Source organism: Podarcis liolepis (assembly GCF_965112155.1).
Source record: "Podarcis liolepis genome assembly, chromosome: 18".
Taxonomy (NCBI): domain Eukaryota; kingdom Metazoa; phylum Chordata; class Lepidosauria; order Squamata; family Lacertidae; genus Podarcis; species Podarcis liolepis.
In genome coordinates this window covers 817164-839732 of record NC_139572.1, presented here as the reverse complement: position 1 = coordinate 839732, position 22569 = coordinate 817164, and the positions used below count along the sequence as shown (strand labels likewise).

General features: G+C 51.0%; 3 protein-coding genes across 3 annotated transcripts; 2 read left to right on the top strand and 1 right to left on the bottom strand.

Annotated features, from left to right (window-relative positions):
* Positions 1 to 298: 298 nt before the first annotated feature.
* Positions 299 to 2748, top strand: TIMM13 (translocase of inner mitochondrial membrane 13). Its single transcript, XM_083483510.1, has 3 exons — positions 299 to 456; positions 1903 to 1971; positions 2513 to 2748. Exons 1-3 carry the CDS (start codon positions 346 to 348, stop codon positions 2609 to 2611), a joined length of 279 nt encoding a protein of 92 aa, XP_083339636.1. The 5' UTR covers positions 299 to 345; the 3' UTR covers positions 2612 to 2748.
* Positions 2749 to 3472: 724 nt separating this feature from the next.
* RAB8A (RAB8A, member RAS oncogene family) lies at positions 3473 to 10173 on the bottom strand. The gene is made up of 8 exons (XM_083483509.1): positions 10013 to 10173; positions 9025 to 9085; positions 8079 to 8139; positions 7546 to 7623; positions 6087 to 6176; positions 5251 to 5316; positions 4412 to 4462; positions 3473 to 4309 (listed from the first exon to the last, which is right to left on the bottom strand). The coding sequence occupies exons 1-8, from the start codon at positions 10134 to 10136 to the stop codon at positions 4217 to 4219; spliced, it is 624 nt and encodes a 207-aa protein (XP_083339635.1). The 5' UTR covers positions 10137 to 10173; the 3' UTR covers positions 3473 to 4216.
* Positions 10174 to 10409: 236 nt separating this feature from the next.
* Positions 10410 to 21057, top strand: AP1M1 (adaptor related protein complex 1 subunit mu 1). The gene is made up of 12 exons (XM_083484001.1): positions 10410 to 10646; positions 12236 to 12392; positions 12971 to 13038; positions 13815 to 13945; positions 14302 to 14449; positions 15110 to 15236; positions 16260 to 16402; positions 17047 to 17118; positions 17341 to 17499; positions 18521 to 18646; positions 19048 to 19123; positions 19627 to 21057. The coding sequence occupies exons 1-12, from the start codon at positions 10605 to 10607 to the stop codon at positions 19647 to 19649; spliced, it is 1272 nt and encodes a 423-aa protein (XP_083340127.1). The 5' UTR covers positions 10410 to 10604; the 3' UTR covers positions 19650 to 21057.
* Positions 21058 to 22569: the final 1512 nt, after the last annotated feature.

Below are 22569 nucleotides of genomic sequence, written 5' to 3'. Positions count from 1 at the left end.
TGTAGAGAAACTAAACACGCTTCTGCCGCGCCAGGAGTCTCTCTCTCCAGACGCACTGCGCATGCGTAACTGTCGCGGTGCTCGCCGGGAACTCCAGCCCTCCGCGCCGCGAGGCGCATGCGCATTATAGTTAGTACGTCTCCAGACGCACTGCGCGTGCGTAGACCCCGCGGTGCTCGCCGGGAACTCTAGCCCTCCGCGCAGCTGGGGCATGCGCATAATATTTAAGTACTTCTCCAACCGCACTGCGCGTGCGTAGACCCCGCGGTGCTCGCCGGGAAATGTAGTCCTCCGTGCCGCGCGGCGCATGCGCGTGTCCCCCTTCCTTCTTTCCGGCGGCGGGCGATGGCGTCGGGCAACGGGGACTTCGCGTCGGGGGGTCGCCTGGACCCCGGGGCCCTGATGGAGCAGGTCAAGGTGCAGATCGCCGTGGCCAACGCGCAGGAGCTGCTGCAGGTGAGCGAGGGGGAGCAGGCTACCTTGGGGGAAAGGGAGGGAGGGAGGGAACCGGGCGCCCATAGGAACCCACGCCCGGGGGGGGGGTCCCCTTTGCCCACCCCCATGAGGGCTTCTGGGACCCCAATAAGAAAAATGAAAATAAATTTTTATTTATTCCCCCTCCCTCCCCTGCCAGAGCCAGGCTCAGGGCAGCTAACACCAGTAAAACTACAATGAAAATTGAAAATATAATTTAAAATGCAGCCTGGTTTTCATAGTAGCCCATAGATAAGGGTCAGACCGAGTCCAAACCAAAGGCCAGGCGGAACAGCTCTGTCTTGCAGGCCCTGCAGAAAGATGTCAAGTCCCGCAGGGCCCTGGTCTCCTGGGACAGAGCGCTCCACCACGTCGGGGCCAGAACTGAAAAGGCCCTGGCCCTAGTTGAGAGAAAGGAGAATCCACCGCCGAGGGGGACCTCTCCACTCTCTCTTCCTTACGTTTAGTTGGAATCTGTGAGGGGAGAGACTCATCAGGCAAGGCCTCTTTACACCTGCCTTGCTGCACCCTCCAGTCTCTGCTTCTCAGTTTGCATTGTTTTATTTTTATGTACTGTGGCTTGCTGTTGTTTCATTGATTATAGCTTAGAAATTACCGTATTTTTTGCTTTATAAGACGCACCAGACCACGAGACGCACCTAGTTTTTGGAGGAGGAAAACAAGAAAAAAATATATTCTGAATCTCAGAAGCCAGAAGAGCAAGAGGGATCGCTGCGCAGTGAAAGCAGCAATCCCTCTTGCTGTTCTGGCTTCTGGGATAGCTGCGCAGCCTGCATTCGCTCCATAAGACGCACACACATTTCCCCTTACTTTGTAGGAGGGAAAAAGTGAGTCTTATACAGCAAAAAATACAGTATTTATTGCAACTGTTGAGCTTTTTTCTTCCTTTTTTTAGGAAATCAAAGTTAGAAAACTTTACGGGGTCGGGGGCAGGACCTCAATCAATCGAGTACTTCCAATGCTTTTTTAAAAAATTGGTTTTTTTATTAAAGGTTTTCTTGGTTTACAAGAATGCTTTTCTGTAATGGCACCCCCTCCACCCCGTCCTGGGATGGACTGCGCAAGGCGGGGCTTAACTTCCTCTTCTTCCCACCCCCTATATTTTATTCAAGCCGCCCCCCCCCCCCCCCGCTACAGGCAGCTCTTGCTTGCCCCCCGCCCCCGAGAAAAGACCTCACAGCCTGCGGGACCCTCCTTGACCTTCAAAGGCCGATCTAGGGGTGCACCAGACTTCTGGGGGGTGTAGTAGGTGCCCCGACTATGACACCCAATGGAAGGCGAGAGGTGGGGAGGGGCAGGTTTTGGCGGCACACAGGGCACCCCTGAAATTTGAGGTGCCTATGTCCGCCACTGTTAACCCTGTCTCTGTTCTTCCATTCAAACTTTTCCTATTTCCCTCCTTTGCAGAGGATGACGGACAAATGTTTCCGGAAGTGCATTGGGAAGCCCGGGAGCTCCCTCGACAACTCCGAGCAGGTGAGGCTAGCCGCCCGTCTTCCCTTCCTTCCTTCCTTCTCTCTCTTCCTTCCCTCTTCCCTCCCTTTTTCTTCTTTTCCTTCCCTCTTCCTTCCTTCCCTCTCTCCTTCTTCCCTCTTTATTTCTTTCTTCCCTTTCCCCCCTTCTTTTTCTTTCTCTTCTCCCTCCCTCCTCTTTCCCTCTCTATTTCTTCCTTCCCTCTCTTCCCTCCCTTTCTTCTTTTTCTTTTTCCTTTTTCTTTCTCTTCTCCCTCCCTCCTTCCCTCCCTCCCTTTCTTTTTCCTTCCTCCCTCCCTTTCCCCTTTCTTTCTTTCTTTCATATACCACCTCCCTATACTCAGGGCAGTTCACAGAATAAAATCAGGATCTCAAACTGGGGAATACATAATTAAAGTAAAAAGAGCAGCCCAATAGCCCCCAATAGCCCCCCCCCTTTACTGAGCTGGTGGGCTGGAGGCTTCCCCCCCCCAGCCCCCAGTGATGGAGACTTGCCGCCTTCTCCTCTTTCCTGACCACCCTCTCCTTTTCCTCTCCCTTCTCAGAAATGCGTCGCGATGTGCATGGACCGCTATATGGATGCCTGGAACACCGTCTCGAGGGCCTACAACTCCCGGCTGCAGAGGGAGAGAGCCAACATGTGATGGGGGGCAGCGGGGTTGCTGAGGAGCCCCACCATGGACTTGGCCGAGGGACCTATCCTGGCCACCCAGCAAGGTGGTTTAATTGGGATGGGCAGGATTTTGGTCCGGGTGGCAGGAAATAAAATGGCAAACCTGTGGCACCGCCTCCTGGCAGTCTTCCTTTTTGTGCCCTGGCAAGGTTTAGGCACTCAGCAGGATTGTAATGCCGGGACCCCAGGGGTCATCCAATTTAAAAGTAGTTTTAAAAATCTGGACCAGGGGACTAGGTTTCCGAGCACAATTCAAAGTGTTGGTGCTGACCTTTAAAACCCTAAATGGCCTCAAAGGCCCAGTAGACCTGAAGGAGCGTCTCCACCCCCATCGTTCTGCCCGGACACTGAGGTCCAGCACCGAGGGCCTTCTGGCGGTTCCCTCCCTGCGAGAAGTGAGGTTGCGGGGAACCAGGCAGAGGGCCTTCTTGGTGGTGGCGCCTCCCTGGGGAACACCCTCCCATCAGATGTCAAGGAGATAAACAACTCTCTGACTTTTAAAAGATATCTGAAGGAATCCCTGTTTAGGAAAGTTTTTAATGTTCGATGTTTTATCGTGTTTTTAATATTCTGTGGGAAGACGCTCAGAGTGGCTGGGGAAACCCAGACAGATGGGCAGGGAAATAATAATAATAATAATAATAATAATAATAATAATAATAATAATAATAATAATAATTAGTAGTAGTAGTAGATGATGTTGGGGAGGGTTGGGCAGAGCAATCCATCTTCCCAGGAGACCTTCCCAGACTGCAACTGGGGCCCCACTGAAGGCAACCAGAGGTTTGCCAGATGTTCCCAGTCACAAACTCAAGTAGCACCTCACACAAGCTTTGTTTTCTCTAAAAAAATAGATTTATTCATTTGTGTATCGAGGCATTGTGCAACTTCTATCACAGGAGTGTCTAGAATCATCGCCAGGAGCACACCAGGAGCAGATTTCAGATGCCTCTTTCCCCGTGTCTGTGAAAGGAATCGGTGAGCTTTGTGGCCCCCACAAAGCGACGCAAGGAAAGGGGGTGGTGGTGTTAAAATCTGCTACCAAAAATAAAACAAAATCAGTGCTTTTAAGCCGGCTGTGTGATCCAGCCTGATAGAAATGTCTTAGGGGGCTCCAACGGCACCCCTGACCATTCGTAGATTTGGGGATTCAGCAGGAAATCATTGAGAGTTATTCTGACTTTTTTTTTCTACTAGTCTTGATACAGTTATCCAAAACACATCCCAGAGACAGAAAGAGAGAGAGACAGAGAGAGAGAAACCCATTAGGAAACTTCCCGTGTCTTGATTTCTTGATCCCCATCTTTTCTCCCCAAAGCAACCCCCTCCCCACGCCGCAAACAGGCAGTGCGTTTTCCGTCTGGCAGGCGCGACGGGAGGGGGAAACGGCGTTTTCTCCGACGCGGGAGAGTCCGTCGTGGAAAGAAGCCCCTTCCTCAGTTCCGTTCCAGCAAATGCAGCGCGGTGGTGGGGTCAGAGCCAGACAGGGAGAACAGAAGAAGGAGCCTCTCTCTTGCAAGCAGGCATGGCCCAGGAAGCTTGAGCAGAGGCTCGCGGTAAGGCTGCCCCCCCCCCCTCAGAGGAGGGTGCATCGGAAAAAGCTGGTTTTTTTCTGTAGCTCAGGGGTGATCTTCACCCCCTGGCTGCTGCCTTGAGGGCTGTTGCCTTCCTGTGAATGCAAAAGGATGTTGGGATTAAATGAGGGGGAGCCTTGAGCTCCTTGTAGAAGGAGAGAGATAAATGCAACAAATAAATCGCCAAGGCAACTCACCAGTTTCTTGTCCATTTTCGCCTTGATGTCTCTGGCGAGAGTGAAAAACGCCTGAAATTTAAAACGGGGAAATAGAAAATATATATATAAATGTGAAATGTGAGGTCCAGCGCCGAGGGCCTTCTGGTGGTTCCCTCGCTGCGAGAAGCCAAGTTACAGGGAACCAGGCAGAGGGCCTTCTCGGTGGTGGCGCCAGCCCTGTGGAACGCCCTCCCACCAGATGTCAAGGCGATAAACAACTACCTGACATTCAGAAGACATCTTAAGGCAGCCCTGTTCAGGGAAGTTTTTAACGTGTGATATTTTACTGTATTTTTGGGTTCTATGGAAGCCGCCCAGAGTGGCTGGGGAGGCCCAGCCAGATGGGCGGGGTATAAATAATAAATTATTATTATTATTATGAAAATGATCGGACGAGGCCTCGTAGCTCGCGCTGCTCTCCTGGCGCTCACGCCAAAATGCAAAGCCAAAGACTCGAGGGAGGCTAGGCGGAGGGGGCAATTAGCTCTTTGGTGTCCCCAAATGGCCCTTGCGACCTGCCACAAGACACCACGGATTGTTGCACAATGTCCCCCGTCATCTGCAAGAGCAGCAGCAGCAGCGGGCCAGACCTCTGCAAATTAGAATTGTGGGCTGGGAGAGGGGGAAATGATGGGGCGCAGCGGCAGCTGTTTTTACAGCGGGTCCCCCGTTTTGCAGATCTGCTGCAGCGCTGAGTGGGGCTGGAAGGGCTTAGGAGATTCTGCCTGGGGGACTGGGCCCCAGGCGTCCTTCCGCCCTTTGGACCGGACAAAAAGGCTTCCGGGAAAGAGGGTCAGGAAGGCAGGGCCGCCACTCACATTCTCTATGTTGATGTTTGCCTTGGCGCTGGTTTCCATGAACTTGATGCCGAAGCTGCTGGCCAGCTGAACAAGAAAAAAAAGGAGGAAAGGTCTCAGGTCAGTTACGCAGGCGGGTCCTGAACTCAGGAACCAGCATCTGCCTTGAGAAACACACTTCTAAAAAATTTTCCATTCCCGAATCCAACATACAGTGAGGGGGGAAAGTATTTGATCCCCTGCTAAATTTGCTCGTTTGCCCACTGATGAAAGAAATGACCAGTCCGTAATTTTAATGGCAGGTTTATTGTAGCTGTGAGAGACAGAATAACAAACGTGGGTCTCCAGCTTCTTTGGGACAACACTTTGGCCCAGTATACCCGAAGGGGCTTCTCCACCCCGGACACCGGGGTCCATCTCCCGAGGGCCTTCTGTACAGTTCCCTCCCTGCGAGAAGTGGGGTTGCAGGGAACCGGGCAGAGGGCCTTCTCGGTGGTGGCTCCCGCCCTGTGGAACGCCCTCCCATCAGATGTCAAGGAAATAAACAACTATGACTTTTGAAGGCAGATTCCCTGTTTAGGGAAGTTTTTTTAATGTTTGGTCTTTTATTTTTTAATATTCTGTTGGGAGCTGCCCAGAGTGGCTGGGGAAACCCAGCCAGATGGGCGGGGTATAAATAATAAATAAAATGATAATAATAATAATTATTCCTGATTCCTCAATGAAACGGCTAACTGCAAGTTAGCCGGTGCTTCCTTGTCTCTCTCTGTTCTGGCTTTCAGCTCCCTCGACATCCCCCTTGCCTCTCCCATGACACACGGCCGGCTAATCTCTGGACGCCAAAAACCGCCCCTCACCTTCTCTCCTTGCTCTCGGGAGACCTGACGTTTGTGGTTCATGTCGCACTTGTTCCCGAGGATCATTTTTTCCACATCTGGAGACGCATGCTGCGGGGGGTGGGGGGAGAGAGCGAGCGCAGTGGTGAGAAAAAGAGACACGGCCTGGTCTGCACGCAGAGCTTGGGGCAGAGAGGCCGACACAGCGCTTCTCCTCCAGCTCTGTTGGGAGGGAAAAGGCCTTTCAGAGGCCCCTCCTAGCAGAAAAACTTTCCTGCCACTTCCAGGAATTTCACTGCACTTCAAACGCTTGCAAAAAAACCCACAGTGCCATGCTGCTCATTCGGAACAAAGCAGAAGCGTTCTGTGTTAGTTGCAGAATTTGGAGACGGCAGAGCAGGGACCGTGGCAAGCGCCGCCGCAAGATGCGTTTCCCGGAGGGGTTTCCCAGCCAGGATGAGCGAGCAGAAGGGCTGGCTCACCGTTCGTTACCTTCTAGAGGGCAACGGTCTTGTCCCACAGCGGATCCTGCAAGAAACCGCACCTCTGAGAAGCAGGCTTTATGGAGCAACAAGAGGAGCCCTTGGGGAGGAGGAGAGCCTCCTCTGAGCGCCTGAGAACAGAAGCAGCCCGTTTCAAAAGCTCCTTCTCCCCAAAACCCAAAGCCTTCCTGCTAGGAGTTATGGGACATGAAGGTCTGAGGGACAGTGGACCGGCCCCCTGCTGGAAAAGTTTGCTGACCCCTGGGGTAAATGGTTCTCGCAGTTCGCCGATTCTATGATCTACGAACTGTTTGTAGGCTGTTCCTCTAGGTCCAGGCAGTATTGCCTGCACAGGAAATTCTCCAAGGGTCTCTAGGAGGACCACAATACCTCAAGGACCACCTCTTTCCATATGAACCTACACGGACCCTGAGATCATCTTCTGAGGCCCTCCGTGTGCCTCCTAGAGAGGTCCAAAGGGTGGCAACATGAGAACGGGGCCTTCTCTACAGTGGCTCCCTGTCTGTGGAATGCTCTCCCCAGGGAAGTTCGCCTGGTGCCTTCATTACACACCTTTAGGTGGCAGGCAAAAACATTCCTTTTTAACCAGGCCTTTGGGAGATCTGTTTGACATCCTATACCCTTTTAAAATATGGTTCTTTTTGGGGGTGAAGTATTCTTTTTGGGGGGGGCGAAGTATTATTGGGTTGTTGCTTTTATTTTGATTTTATATATTGTGATTTTTTTTTGTGAACCGCCCTGAGACCTCCGGGTATAGGGCGGTATATAAATTCAATAAAATAATAATAATAAAAATAGCAGAGAGAGGCCTCTTTCTACCTCTGGCTATGACTGACATTGTCCCCACCTAGCTTTCGTGTCCACGGATATACACCACAACTTCCACAAAAGCAACTCTCCTCTCTGGCAGCTTCCGCAGCTGGTATTCAGAAACAGACAGCCTCCGACCACAGAGACAGAGCAGCGGGAGAACATACCTCTTCGATGTTTCTGACCCAGTTCCGAATGTTTTCAAACGACTTCTCGTTGGTGATGTCGTATACCAGCATAATGCCCTAAAGAGCAGAAACGGGGAGAGGGAACCAATCAAAAGAGCTGCTCCCCCCCCCAATTCTGGAGGGATTTGTGGGCTGGAGGTGGGAAAAGCGTGAACTCAGGTGTTCCCAACATGACACAGAAAGCAAGGGGGATTCGGCAGCGAGCCGGCTCTAGGGAAAGAGGAGCACAGAACGTGAAGGTATGCAGAGGGATGGTGTGCTTAGGGTAGGAGTTTTCAGTCCTCAACCCGAAGGTGGACCTTGCCACCAGCATCTTGAGAGCGGACAGGAGCCGACCGCTTTGCTGCTTTCAATAGTTTAGAACAACATTTGATTCTGAATATTTTTCTCCGTGTTTTCCTCCTCTAAAAACTAGGTGTGTCTTATGGTCAGGTGCGCCTTATGGGGTGGAAAATACGGCATGTTAAAAAGAGGTCAGCAGCGACCTGAGTCAAAGGGAGATGTGCACCCACCATGGCTCCTCTGTAGTAAGCCGTCGTGATCGTCCGGAAGCGTTCCTGCCCAGCGGTGTCCCTGGAGGAAAGGCACAAGAAGAGAAATGACGACAACAGCCAGGCAGGGCCCCGCTGCCTTGCCCTCAAGGTACGCTGGCCGAGAAGCTCTAGCGTGGGGCAAAAGCCCCGCTGTGCCGGGAGAAGGCCCAGGAGGTTAGGGGGCTGGTGCCGCGCCATTTTGGGATGTTTTGCATTCTTCCCGCCGCTGCAGCGGCACAAGCTGTGCCACTGCTCTGCCATCGCAGTGGCCTTGTCAGGGATCGTCCGTAGGCTTGCCACCCATGTCAGGGGCACTGCCCATAGCTGTCAACTTACAGATTTGAAAATAAGGGACCAGCAGCCTCGAAAATAAGGAATCAGCATCCAAAATAAGGGCTTTTCCTAGGACAGGTATGTTCACCTTCTGAGCCCCTCCGAGCCAAAGGCAGAAAGCCCAGCCAGCAGCCAAACGAAGCCTCAAGCGGTGGTTCCCACAGCGCGGCAACCCGGCAAAGGGGACGCAGCAAGGAAAACCACCGTCAGCTCTCCGCTGGGAAGCGCTGAGCAAAGGCGAGTCCCCAGGCAACGCGGCAGATTTGATCGGTACAAGGCATGCAAGCTCCACTCCCCAGTCGTTCTTAGACTCCTTATTGGGTGAGCAATGCAGCAAAGCAACACAGCTGGAGCCTCCCTCCTCCCTAGCCGACAGGGAGGGAGGGAGAGGAGCTGCTTCCTTTGAAACCCGGGAAATTTAAGGGACATCATCAATAAGGGACAGCAGCGGGACACGGCGCTGGGATAAGGGACTGTCCCACCAAATAAGGGACAGTTGACAGCTATGGCACTGCCCCTTCCTCTTGGAGTCTCAGGGACTCGCCCCCCCCCCCCAACAAATTGGAAAGGATAATTTCCTGGGCTGCCTTACCAGATCTGCAGCTTAATTTTCTTGCCATCGAGTTCTATTGTCCTGATCTTGAAATCGATTCCTGCACAGAGAAGACCGCCCGCCAGTTAACAGGTGGCACTTGACAGCTGACAATTATAATCATTAATTGATAATAAGCTCTCAGTCTCCTTTTTTGCTGCCCCCTGGACCTCTCTTTATTTTCCTCCCGTCTTTCCCCACAAGGTGCTTCCACCCGGAGGAGGGAAAGCCAAGGTGGAGTTTCAGCCAGGGCCTTGCCAGATGCCCCCCCCACCTGCACTTTGCATCCCAGCCCCAGAGGTGTTTCCCACACCGTCAGCTGCATTATTCTTCTTTTGGGGGGGTGTCAACTGCAGGCCATTATTAGTATTATTATTACTATTCTTTTGGGGGGGTGTCAGCTGCAGGCTATTATTATTATTATTATTATTTTGGGGATGTCGGCTGCATTATTCTTCTTTTGGGGGTGTCAGCTGCAGGCTATTATTATTATTATTATTATTATTTTGGGGGGTGTCAGCTGCAGGCTATTCTTCTTCTTCTTCTTTTGGGGGTGTCAGCTGCAGGCTATTATTATTATTATTATTATTTTGGGGGGTGTCAGCTGCAGGCTATTCTTCTTCTTCTTTTGGGGGTGTCAGCTGCAGGCTATTATTATTATTATTATTATTATTATTATTTTGGGGGGTGTCAGCTGCAGGCTATTCTTCTTCTTCTTCTTTTGGGGGTGTCAGCTGCAGGCTATTATTATTATTAGGGGGTGTCAGCTGCATTCTTCTTCTTTTGGGGGTGTCAGCTGCAGGCTATGATTATTATTATTCTTTTGGGGGTGTCAGCTGGAGCCTCCTCCCCCCCTGAAATAAGCCCTGCCGGGGGTTCCCTTCCGGGTCCTCCCGCCAACCCCGCGAGGTCGGCCTGCCATCTCGGGGGGGGGAGGGGGCGCTCGGCGGTTGCCATGGCGACGGAGAGGGGCGGGGGGCGGGCGCACCGATGGTGGAGATGAAGGTGGCGTTGAAGGCGTCCTCGCTGAAGCGGAAGAGCGCGCACGTCTTCCCCACCCCGGAGTCGCCGATCAGCAGCAGCTTGAAGAGGTAGTCGTAGGTCTTCGCCATGTTCCTCAGGCCGGGAAGCGGCGGCCGCGGGCGGCGATAGGCCGGCGGGGCTGCCCGTCCGCGGGGCGGGGAGGCTCCCATTGGAGGAGGCCGGCGGAACCCCCGCCTCTCGTCGAGGCCCGGGGATCCCATTGGTGCCACGTCAGCAACGCCCGTTGGAGGCGACGTCATGACGCGTGCGCTGCGAGAGAGGGAGAGCACGTCACGACGCGCGCGACGAAAGAGAGAGGGACGCTCTAATACTCGCGTCATGAAGTGCGCGCCGAAAGAGAGATAGAGGGCCGTTCTGGCCTCTACGTCAGGACCCGCGCGCCGGAAGAGAGCGCCGCTCTAGCCCGCGCGCGTCGTTGGTGCGGCCTCTCCGGCTCCGAAGCGGGGAAGCGGCGCCTGGGAGCTCGCCGAGGCCGCTGCTGCTGCCGCCCGGGAGAGTGTCGCCTGCGGGTCTCCCCCCCCCCCCAGCGCCTCGCCATGTCCGCCAGCGCCGTCTACGTGCTGGACCTCAAAGGGAAGGTGAGCCTCCCTGGGCAGGAGCAGTCTACCCGCCTCCGCCTGACAGGAATAAGCGGGGGGGGGGAGGGGCCGGGGAGGGGGTGCCTTGAGTGGGGAGGGGGTCCAGTGGGCCTCCCCCCCCCAAGGGATGATCAGAGGGAAAGGGAATGGGGCCTATTATTATTATTTTGGGGGTGTCAGCTGCTGGCTATTATTATTATTATTATTATTATTTTGGGGGGTGTCAGATGCCCGCCTCCGCCTGACAGGAAAAAGCGGGGGGGTCCCATCAGTGGGGGGGGGGTCCAGTGGGCCTACCCCCCCCAAGGGATGAGCAGAGGGAAAGGGAATGGGGCCTATTCTTATTCTTATTTTGGGGATGTCAGCTGCTGGCTATTATTATTATTATTATTATTATTATTATTATTATTATTATTATTATTATTATTTTGGGGGGTGTCAGCTGCAGATTATTATTATTATTATTATTATTATTATTATTTTGGGGGGTGTCAGATGCCCGCCTCCGCCTGACAGGAAAAAGCGGGGCTAGGGAGGGGCCGGGGAGGGGGGTCCCTTGAGTGGGGGGGGTCCAGTGGGCCTCCCCCCCCCAAGGGATGAGCAGAGGGAAAGGGAATGGGGCCTCCCTAGCCAAAAGCTGCCCAGCTGGCCAGGTCTCGGAAGGCATCCCTGTCACGTCTGAAAGCCACCCAGAGTGACAGATGACAGGTGGGCGGGTTGAAATAAAATAATAATAATAATAATAATAATAATAATAATAATAATAATAATTTATTATTTATACCCCGCCCACCTGGCTGGGCTTCCCCAGCCACTCTGGGCGGCTTCCAAAAGAATATTAAAATACTATAATACATCAAACATTAAAAGCTTCCCGGTGGCCGGGGTAGAAATAATAATAAAATAATATCAGTATTGTAATATCAGTGGTGGCTCTCACCCTATGGAACCCCGCTCGCCCACCAGATGTCAAAGAGAAAAACAACTACCTGACTTTTAGAAGACATCTGAAGGCACCCTGTTTAGGGAAGCTTTTAATGTTTAATAGGTTATAATAATAATAATAGTAGTAATAATAATAATAATAATAATAATAATAATAATAATAATAATAATAATAGACCAGGGAGTTAGCTGGATGGGGTACCAATGCTAGTATGGCTACTAATACTAATTATTACGGTATTTTTATTATTGACGACTAGAGAGTCATCCGGCTGGGGTACAAATACTAATACTTATTATTATTATTATTATTATTATTATTAGAGACCAGGGAGTTAGCTGAGTGGGGAGCAGATCCCCACCTCTCCTCCCAGAGGAAGGCCCTGCCTATCACTGGGCAGGGACTGCCTTTTTTTGCAAAAGGAGCACCGCAGCCTGCAGATTTCTGGCCCTTCCGAAAGCAGGAAGCCAGTGGTTTCCTTCTGGGCCCCGGACGTGGTGGTGGTGCTTCTGCAGGGGACGGTTCCTGGGTGTGACCGAACAGTGGCAACGTCATGGTTTAGACTTCCGTTTAAGTTGCTAAAGATTCTCTCTTTTTCTCTCTCTCTGCCCCAAACCACCCCACACGCTCCTACCGATTCCAGGTCCTCATCTGCAGAAATTACCGCGGAGATGTGGACATGTCAGAAGTCGAGCATTTCATGCCGATCCTCATGGAGAAGGAAGAGGAAGGGACTCTGTCTCCCATCCTGGCCCACGGAGGCGTCCGATTTATGTGGATCAAACACAACAACTTATATCGTATCCTTTGCCAAAGCAAAACGGCCTTCTCTGTACCACCTTCCCGAAACCCCCTTTTTATAAGAATATAAATATAAATATAATATAAAATACCACATTTTTCCATGTATAACACCCACCCTACTTGTAGTAACTATGTGTAGTAACTTGTAGTTACTTGTATATTTTGTGAGATGTGTTGTACGATATATACATCATTTTGAAGTGGCTTGTTTGTATATTTTGAATGACTTCATAACCGATTATATATTCGCTAACAGTTATTAGCCAGCATGTTGCATTTTTATTTTTATAGATCGTTACCTTTTACAACACAGGGGCTTGTGTTCATTTAAACCTAGCCAGTGCCAGGAAAAGGTCTGCTGTGCTTCATCCCTGGTAGATTTCACATGGTTAAATTTAGCATTATTATCCGCCTTGTGGCGTTTGGTCAACAGGGAGGCAAGTTTGCAAAGCGAAGCGAATAAAATGTAAAAGAAATACAGAGAACCAGCAACTTGAAAACCTGCAAATGTGTTTATTGATGTGCTCCCCCCCCCTTTTAAGCGACAAACTCCTCAACACAGCCCCCCTCCCAGTGGTTGCCACCTCTAAGAAGAACGCCTGCGTCTCTCTGGTGTTTTCCTTCCTCTACAAGGTCGTTCAGGTAACTGTGGCAATTACTGTGTTCCTGCAGAGTACTGGGTCAGAGATGTTGAGGCCCTGAGGGTTTTCGCCCATGTGGATTTTGTCATGCCCTTGGGCGAGGGAGCCTAATGCAGTGGTCCCTTGATTCTCAAACGCCTTGGGACTCAAAAAACTTGGAACCCAAACACTGCAAACCCGGAAGTAGGTGTTCCAGTTGGGAAACTTCTTTCAGAAGCCAAACATGCTCCATTTTGAGTGCCACACTTCCGTTTTGAGTGTTACGTTGAGGTCTGCCTGTTTTTGCTATTTATTTTGCATTTTTGCCGCTCCTTTTGTTTTGTTTTTGTGATTGTGTGGAACCCAGTTCAGCTACTGATTGATTGATTGTCCGACCGCAGTACGTCGCTTGTTGCTTTCATTTTATGGATCAGTGGTCTCGTTAGATATTAGAATCCATGTTAAACGGCTGTTTTAGGGGTTGTTTTTAAAAGTCTGGAACGGATTGATCCGTTTTGCATGACTTTTTATGGGAAAGCACGCCTTGGTTTTGGAACGCTTTGGTTTTGGAACGGACTTCCGGAACGGATTAAGTTTGAGAACCAAGGTACCACTGTACAGGATTGAATCAACGGTGATGGAGGAATCTGGGGATGGTTGACGAATGCATTCCCCACCTTTCCAGCATTAGCAGTTTCAAAGGTTGTGAGCAACCTTTTTTTTATTTGAGGAGACCTGCTTCCTGCCACTTTAACCTTTGGTCCTGGGTGACCTCGTTCTCTTTCCTGACCGTTTCAGGTGTTTTCCGAGTATTTCAAAGAGCTGGAGGAAGAGAGCATCAGAGACAACTTTGTGATCATTTACGAACTTTTAGATGAGCTGATGGATTTCGGATACCCACAGACCACGGACAGCAAGATTTTACAAGAGTAAGTGTCTGGTTTTAATCTCCAAGAGAAGCAGCCGGAGACTCAAAATTGGCCGCTGAAATCTTGGCAGGAGGGGAGAGAGTTGCTACCGACGGGTGGCGGGCCTTTTCTGCGGTGGCTCCCCGCTTGCAAATGTCTGAGCTCAGGAGCTGCTGCTGTGTAGACTGAGTCTAGAGGCACAAGTTGGGGTTTGAGGGAGAAGAGATCGGTGGTGTGTCCCTCTGTCTGCCCTGGTTGGACTAGGCTTAAACCTCTTGGTTATTTTCCGGCCAGCTGGGGAATCATTTTAAACATGTCTCTGGGGCGGAAAGGTGCAGAGCGTTGCGTTTTGACTTCCTGCCTGTGTTTTCGGAAAGGTACATCACCCAAGAAGGTCACAAGCTGGAGACGGGAGCGCCGCGCCCTCCGGCCACCGTTACCAACGCCGTGTCTTGGCGTTCGGAAGGGATCAAGTACCGGAAAAACGAGGTCTTCCTGGACGTCATCGAATCGGTGAACCTCCTGGTGAGTACGCTTTTCCGCTTACCAGCTTTCGGAGGAAGGTCCCTTAAGCTTGTAGGGCATGGACCCATTGCGCTGGGGGCCGCGTTACAAGAGGGCCCTCCCCGGGAGGACGTGCACACCCCACGGCCTGCGCAAAGATGACCAGAGAAGGAGAACCCACTGCCCTCAGCTCCATCACCAAATCTCCCTTCCTTCTAAGAACAGCGTTGGAAATTAGGCACCTTCGCGATTGTCTGCTTGACGACCAAGAGAAGATGCCTGAAATCTGGACTGTTTTCGCATGCTTAATGCCCCACCCTGTAGAATTCTGTCCGCTATATTTTATCTGCGCAGTGGGGAGCAATTTTGGGAAGCTTTTCCTGCACAGCCTGAGCTTGCCTGTTTGATAATGTCAACCGCAAGATGGTTGAAGGACGAGGCAACCCTCTGATCCCGTGGCCTGGAAGCTGTCCACTTGACCTCCGCGTCTTGGGGTGGGGCGGAGGTTGGAGAACTGCCTCGCGTCTCTTCTTGCCTCCGCACGCTCATTTGATCTGTCTATACCCCTCGGCCGTTGCCTGAGCCGTCGTCACCGGCTGGCAGGCCTCAAAAAGTGGCCTCCTGCGGCTGGTCGGTGCCTTGTCGGTCCTCGTCCAGTGACCCCCCTCCCTCCCGCCCCAGGTGAGCGCCAACGGGAACGTTCTGCGCAGCGAGATCGTGGGCTCCATCAAAATGAGGGTCTTCCTCTCTGGGATGCCAGAGCTCCGCCTGGGCTTAAACGACAAAGTCCTCTTCGACAACACTGGCCGTGAGTATGTCTGCGGCGGCTCCCAAAACATTTCAGGTTCTTTCCTTGCCTCTTTGAGGAACTCGCCCTTCGCGGGGAGAGAGGTGGGTCAGGATCTACTACACTGGTGCCTTAGTTCTCAAACGCTGAAAACCCGGAAGTAAGTGTTCTGGTTTCCAAACTTTTTTGGAAGCCAAACGTCCGCCGCGGTTGTCGGCTATTGTTTCTGGGGCGCCTGCACCAGTCAGTAGCCGCGCCTCGGTTTCCGAACATTTCGGAAGTCAAACGGACTTCCGGAACAGATTAAGTTAGGTGTTTTGGGTTTTGCTCTTTATTTTGCGTTTTTGTTTTTCAGGCTTTTTCGGTTCATTTGTTTTTGTGACTGTGTGGAACCCAATTCAGTTACCGATTGATTGGTTGTGTGACTGCGGAAATGAATAAAAGCCCCCCCATCCAAACAATGAACGTCATCAGTGCGGGGAAGAAAAAATAACAATTCTAATTGCTTTCATCTACAATACTGTCTTCTTTATTTTATAGTACAGTACATTGATTATTGCTTTCATTTTATGGATCAGTGGTCTCGATAGATAGTAAAATTCACGTTAAATGGCTGTTTTAGGGGTTGTTTTTTAAAGTCTGGAACGGATTGATCCGTTTTGCGTGATCAGAGGCTTGACAACCATATGTCAGGAGTGCTCTGATGGTGTTTCCTGCTTGGCAGGGGGTTGGACTCGATGGCCCTTGGGGTCTCTTCCAACTCTATGATTCTATGATTCTATGACTTTCTATGGGAAAGCGGTGCTCCTTGGTTTTGGAACGCTTTGGTTTTGGAACAAATTTCTGGAACGGATTAAGTTTGAGAACCAAGGGGGGTGTTTTGTGTGTGTGAGTAGGAAAACAGATTCTCCCTTGCATTTTCAGGGCCACTTGCCTCTCTGCAGCCTCCCTCCTTATTCCCACATCGTAGCCAGTTCTCCTTCCTGGACAGTTAAGGCACTTTTCATTTTAATCTTCTTCTTCTTCTTCTTCTCCTCCCACCAGGAGGCAAAAGCAAATCTGTGGAACTGGAGGATGTGAAGTTCCACCAGTGCGTCCGCCTCTCTCGCTTCGAAAACGACAGGACTATTTCGTTCATCCCTCCCGATGGGGAGTTTGAGCTCATGTCTTATCGCCTGAACACTCACGTGAGTCTGCGTTGATCCGAGGGCAGGAGCAAATCCTTTCCTTATGCCTTCCCCCCCTCCTTTCTGTTGCTTTCTTCTTCCCTTCAGTCTAGCCTGGTGTTTTCCAAACTTGGGTCTCCAGCTTCTCTGGGACAACAGTTTGGCCCTGTATACCTGAAGCAGCGTCTCCACCCTCATTGTCCAGCCCGGACACTGGGGTCCATCTCCCGAGGGCCCCATGGTGGTTCCCTCCCTGCGAGAAGCGAGGTTACAGGGAACCAGGCAGAGGGCCTTCTCGGTGGTGGCGTCTGCCCTGTGGAACGCCCTCCCTTCAGATGTCAAGGAGATAAACAGCTACCTGACCTTTAGAAGACATCTGAAGGCAGCCCTGTTTAGGAAGTTTTTAATGTCTGATGTTTTATTGTGCTTTTAATATTCTGTAGGGAAGCGCCCAGAGTGGCTGGGGAAACCCAGCCAGATGGACAACGTAAAAATAATAATAAATTCTTATTGTTATTATTATGCTAGACCTTCCATGCAGTCCTCTCCCAAATTATTGGCCTGGTTGCCAGACCCCTCTTCTCCGCAGCCGCTGTGTCCGGGGGCTTTCCTGCTTTCCACTCGCGGTACCTATCCTGACACCCCTTTTCTCTCTTCGCCCGCAGGTGAAACCCCTGATCTGGATCGAGTCGGTCATAGAAAAGCATTCCCACAGCCGCATAGAGTATATGATCAAGGTAAGTGGGACCCTCCCTCTGTTTCTTTTGGGGTGACTGGAAGTCACAACGGAAGCTGTGTTCTAAGAATTTAATTCACCCTTTGTAAATTGTATTACTCGTTGGGTTTTTTTTTGGTTGACAGTAATTTTTCTTTTCGAAACTAATAAAGCAATATGGGGGGCGGGGAGGACGGACAAAAAACGAGACTCCCGTTTCTCCTTTGTGCTGGCTCTTTCTTAGGCCAAGAGCCAGTTCAAGCGCAGGTCGACAGCCAACAATGTGGAGATCCACATCCCTGTCCCGAACGACGCGGATTCGCCAAAGTTCAAAACCACCGTTGGGAGCGTGAAGTGGGTGCCCGAGAACAGCGCCATCGTCTGGTCGGTCAAGTCTTTCCCGGTAAGCCTGTCTGGGTTTTTGGGGTGTAGGGCTGGATTATTGTTTGATGCAGCCCTCAGCTCCTGAAGGTAATGGGGCCCTTTATATGTCCAGCTGTCCTTTGTCAACAACAAATTTCCACTGTTTTTGGTGTTGAATATATGCTCTATGGTCATTTATGGACCCAATAGGTATCTTAAGCCATTTGCACATTTTGCCCTGCAACTAGTCCATGCAGAATGTCGGCACCCTATATATAGAAAGGAGCAAAGCAGGGATATTTTAGGGAGCAGGCGGGGCCCATGACTTACATCAAAGGAGCCGACACAACACAAAACACTGTTGCTGGATGTAGGTTTTATTTTATTTGTTTTCCATCTTATATTTTGGAAATAGACATCCAATCTCTTTTTCCTTTAATTTTTTGGGGGGCCCTCAAGAGAGTGGGGCCCTAAGCTAGAGCTTGTTTAGCTTAGACGTAAATCCGACCCTGTTGGGGTGTCTGGAAAGAGGGGAACACCTGACCCCAGAGAGAGGAGATCGAGTCGGTTTGGGGATCTGACTGTGGCCACTTTTGGAACAGCGTCTCCACCCCTCGCTTGGCCCCCATTTAGCACCTCTGAATGTTGTGAGACTTTTGTGGGTGAGCTGAGAGTTTGTTTGGACCCTGGGTGAGAACGCGGAGGCCGAGATGGAGGGCATGTCAGAAGGCAGATGAACCGATACTAATTTTTATATATACTGTATATACAGTGGTGCCTCAGAAGTTGTACGGAATCCATTCCGAAAGTCCGTTCGACTTCCAAAACGTTTGAGATACCAGGCGCAACTTCCGATTAGCTGCCAATCAGAAGCTACAGAACCTGTGTTGGACGTTCTGGTAACAGGGAATTCCGAGGGTCTTGCCGGCCTGGAAGGAAGGGAGAAGGCAGCCTTCCCAGTCTAGCCTGGCTCTCCCCATACTCTGAGGGGGCTTATAAATGGTTCCAGCAGAATTCAGGAAGGGGAGCTATGACCCCTGACTTTCTGCCTTTCCCCACAGGGAGGGAAGGAGTACTTGATGCGAGCTCACTTTGGGCTCCCCAGCGTGGAAGCAGAGGACAAAGAGGGGAAGCCACCCATCAGCGTTAAGTTCGAAATCCCGTATTTCACCACTTCCGGCATCCAGGTGATAAGCCCTTCGCTGTCGGGGGACGGGACGGTGGGGGGCTAGGGTTGTCTGCTGCGAAGACGGGGGGGCCGGGCTAAACAAGGCGTCACGCCAATCCCGCAGTTTCTTCCTTTGGCCGTCATACTCACTAATTCTACAAAGTTCTGTTAATTTATGCAACCATCAGTAGGAACGTTTTTATCTGGCGTATAATGAAGGCGCCAGGCGGACTTCCCTGGGGAGAGCATTCCACAGACGGGGAGCCACTGCAGAGAAGGCCCCGCTCTCGTGTTGCCACCCTCCGCACCTCTCGAGGAGGAGGCACACGAAGGAGGGCCTTGGAAGATGATCTTGGGGTCTGGGTAGGTTCATATGGAGAGCAGAAGTGACTCGCTCTGCTTTTCTCCCTCCCTACGCAGGTACGCTACTTGAAGATAATTGAGAAGAGCGGCTACCAGGCCCTGCCTTGGGTCCGCTACATCACTCAGAACGGAGGTAGGTGGAGAGGCGCCTGTTCTTCCCCCTCCTTGCACCTGGGAAAGGGGTAATGGTCTGGGGCGGGGCTTGCCTTGTGTGAACGGCAGCGGGGAAGAGGAGGAACTGGGCTTGCGAAGCAGCAGGAGTAGGGGCTCAACTTATAATAAAGTGATAATAAATGAAAAGATTTAAGGATGTTAATGTTTAAGTTAAATTTATAAGAACTTTGATTTGGAAAACCGTTAAAAGGATGTACATTGAAATTCAACAAAGGGGAAGTGAGGAAGTCTGGCTGGGTTTCAGTTTTGCCATTTCAACGTAGCCCAACAGTTTAATTTGCCATTCTTCCAATGGCAAATTTTCCAAATTTTTAAACAAATTAACAAGAAATCAATTCAGATTCAGCACCAGTTTAAAAATGGACTTTTCGCCTTCCCTCCCTCCCTCCTTTGCTGCTCTCAGTAAAACACTTCCTCCTAGTTTCTAAACGTCTCCCGTCCGTTCCTGTTCCTCTGCCCTAGATTACCAACTCCGGACGCAGTGAGGGCCGTCTGAACAGCCACAACCGAGGAAACAGCGCATCTTCCAGTTCAGAAACGCGTTTGGTGCTCCGAAGGTGGTTCTCGGGGGGTGGGGAAGGTTTGGCCGGCTGGAAGCGGGACCCAGCCCGAGTCCCAAATCTGGCAGCCTTCGGCACCGACCTTGTGAATGTGTGTGTGTTTCTCTTGTTCAGTGTTAATCACGTTAGGAGTTAGCTGTTGCCCTGAGAGAGCCGACCTCAGGAAAAAACCTGGCCAGTCTTATTTCCGCGCTTCAGAAACCTGAGCACCGTTTGCGGTCTGCTTTCCGGAGCCGCTTCCGAGTATTAGCCAAGCCCTTCTTGCCAGAGAAACCCTTGCTTGACCTCTGCGGACCCCCTCAAAGCCCCCACACTTATTAGCGCAGGCCTGTTTTCGGAACGGAGACTCCGGACGACACATCGCTTGCAGAAAACCTGCTCTCTCTCTCTCTCCTTCCCACGAGGGCAGGGAATTCCGAGCGGGTGGACTGAGCAAATTTACACCGATTCTGGAGCCGAGGGGGAAGAACCGATTTCTGCAGTTTTCACAAGCAGCAGCTGAGCTGGCAAATCCATGCCTGGACCACGCCGGGCTGCTCCTTAGTGGTAGAAAAGTCCCGGCATCTGGAAAATTACCCTCATTTTCGGGTGGGGGGAAGCTTCCTCTCCATGTTTTGCCATGACGTCTGACGCTGCTTTTGAAAAGGCAGTAATCGGGTCTCCCAGCAGAAGAAAACAGGCACACAGCGTTCTTGCGAGTGTCCGGCTTCTAACAGCATGTGTCGAAAATTGGATGGATGTCGATGCTTTTCTTCCTCTTCCTGCCTCCTCCTCAAGCTCCACCTGCTCCTGAGCAATTTCCCTTTACTCAGTGACCAGTCGGGCTTTGCTGTTTAGGAAGCACATCTTTTTTCCTCCATGTCCGCGTTCCCTTTCTTCCTTTCGTTCCGCCTCCTTCCTTTTCCCGGAGCTCTGGCTCGAAACGTCTGCAGTGCCGGTAATCCAGTGTTCGAGTCTGCCTTTCCCAGGAGTAAACAAAGCCAAGTTTGGGATCTCCTCGCCTTCCTTCAGGCAGCTTTAGAGGCCCTGCCGGAGCCACAGGGAAAGAGCCATTGTGGCTCTTGCCGCGGAAACGGGGACACCCCTGTGGTTGTGTGTAAAGGTTTTCTTCGACAGACTGGCTCGGGGTGACGTTTGGGGCCCGGATAGCGCTACCTGCTGAAGCCAGGTTGAAGACACGGGACCACCGCCGCCCCCTCCTCGCCCCCAGCCGTCGGAACCACCACCAAGCAAGCAAACCACCGTTCCTGCCGAAGAGGCCATTGTTCACTTGTTGCCGAAAAGTCTGTTTCAAATAAATTGAGCTTCTGTTGATCAGTATTTGGGCTGGAAACACTGTCTGGCTTCTGCCTCTTTGTGGGGTGTGTGTGGGAAGGGTCAGGGAGCCTGGGCATATGAGGGAGGGGAGCATTTCTCTGCAAGAATCTGAAGCAGAGGGCAGCTGGCATGGACCCCTAACAGGAGGGGATTCCTTCCTCAGCTGCAACACCTATGGGGCACTCCCATTAGCAACCCAGGGGTTCAGTGGCGACCCGGACCTGAAATCCCCATTGGCTGCAGTGGCTGGAAGCACAGCCCAAAGGAGCGAAGGAGAAACGACAGTGGGAGAGTAAACCACTTGAGCTGTGTTTAAGAAAAAAAGTAAATAGTAATCGTAACAGGGGAGATGCTCAAAATTAGAACAGCAAGCTCTGGGCCCAGGGCAGAACCCCGCAGCACCCCACTTGTCCACATCTGCCGGTGGCAGCAAGAGCGCCGCCACAGGCCTTCCAGAGCAGGGGCTCACAGAGTTGCCGTCTCTGGTCCCACCTAGCCAGGCGTCCCCCATTACTTGTTTATGTTGTGCCTTCCTGCAGACCCCACCCGCCTCTAGGCTGGGAGTTTGGCCTCTCGACACACATCTCGAGGGCCGACACACAGAAGGAAGAGGGAACGAGCTTGTTTTCTCCTGCTTCGGGAGGGTAGGACTCGAACCCGTGGCTTCACGTAGCCAGAAAGGAGGTGCCAACTCGACGTCGTCGGGAAGAACTTTGCGACGGTCAGAGCTGTTTGACTGCGATGGAAAGCGGTGGACTCTCCTTCCTTGGAGGTTTTCAAGCAGAGGTTGCCACCTGTCAGCGGTGCTTTAGCTGAGATTCCTGCACTGCAAGAGGGTTGTTGTATCTTAATCTTTTATCCCCCCCCCCAATTTTTTAAAATTGGTTTTCACAATATTATAAACAAACATGAAAGACAAACAAACATATCGGTAAATCATAGCCTTTTTGAAAATTACACTTATTAACTTTGTTAAGTGACTTCCCCGCTTCTCCTTAGTTGAATTTCATTGCATATCCTTTTAACGGTTTCCCAAGTCACAATTCTTATAAAATTTAACTTAAACATTAACATCCTTAAATCTTCACTTTACGAAATTAAGCCTATTAATTCAACACTTAACATAAATAAAATCCTAAGCCAATTAGGTATCTGCAAGCTGTTTTCAGTTAGTTTAACTTAACATATTTAACTAAATAATCATTAAATTTAGTCTACTCTTCCTGATACTCCTCCTCCTTCTGGTCGTGGACTCTTCCAGTTAGGTCAGCTAGCTCCGAAAAGTCCATCATCTTCACCTGCCATTCTTCTATCGTTGGTAATTCTTGGGTTTTCCACTTTTTAGCTAACAAAATACGAGCCGCAGTTGTGGCATACAAAAATAATTTAACGTCTTTCTTGGGCAATTTCAAACCTGTTATTCCAAGAAGAAAGGCCTCTGGTTTCTTAATCTTTTAAATTGTATTTTAATCAACTTGTTTTTATTATTGGTTGTTAGCCGCCCTGAGCCCGGTCTTGGCTGGGAGGG

Coding starts and splice junctions, on each gene's coding strand:
- TIMM13 (XM_083483510.1), top strand. CDS start 346: ATGGCGTCGGGCAACGGGGACTTCGCGTCGGGGGGTCGCCTGGACCCC. Junction 457..1,902: donor ACGCGCAGGAGCTGCTGCAG/GTGAGCGAGGGG, acceptor CCTCCTTTGCAG/AGGATGACGGACAAATGTTT. Junction 1,972..2,512: donor CCCTCGACAACTCCGAGCAG/GTGAGGCTAGCC, acceptor CTCCCTTCTCAG/AAATGCGTCGCGATGTGCAT.
- RAB8A (XM_083483509.1), bottom strand. CDS start 10,136: ATGGCGAAGACCTACGACTACCTCTTCAAGCTGCTGCTGATCGGCGAC. Junction 7,624..8,078: donor CTTACTACAGAGGAGCCATG/GTGGGTGCACAT, acceptor TCTGCTCTTTAG/GGCATTATGCTGGTATACGA. Junction 4,310..4,411: donor CGAAAATGGACAAGAAACTG/GTGAGTTGCCTT, acceptor TTGCATTCACAG/GAAGGCAACAGCCCTCAAGG.
- AP1M1 (XM_083484001.1), top strand. CDS start 10,605: ATGTCCGCCAGCGCCGTCTACGTGCTGGACCTCAAAGGGAAG. Junction 13,039..13,814: donor TCCTCTACAAGGTCGTTCAG/GTAACTGTGGCA, acceptor TGACCGTTTCAG/GTGTTTTCCGAGTATTTCAA. Junction 15,237..16,259: donor CCTCTTCGACAACACTGGCC/GTGAGTATGTCT, acceptor TCCTCCCACCAG/GAGGCAAAAGCAAATCTGTG.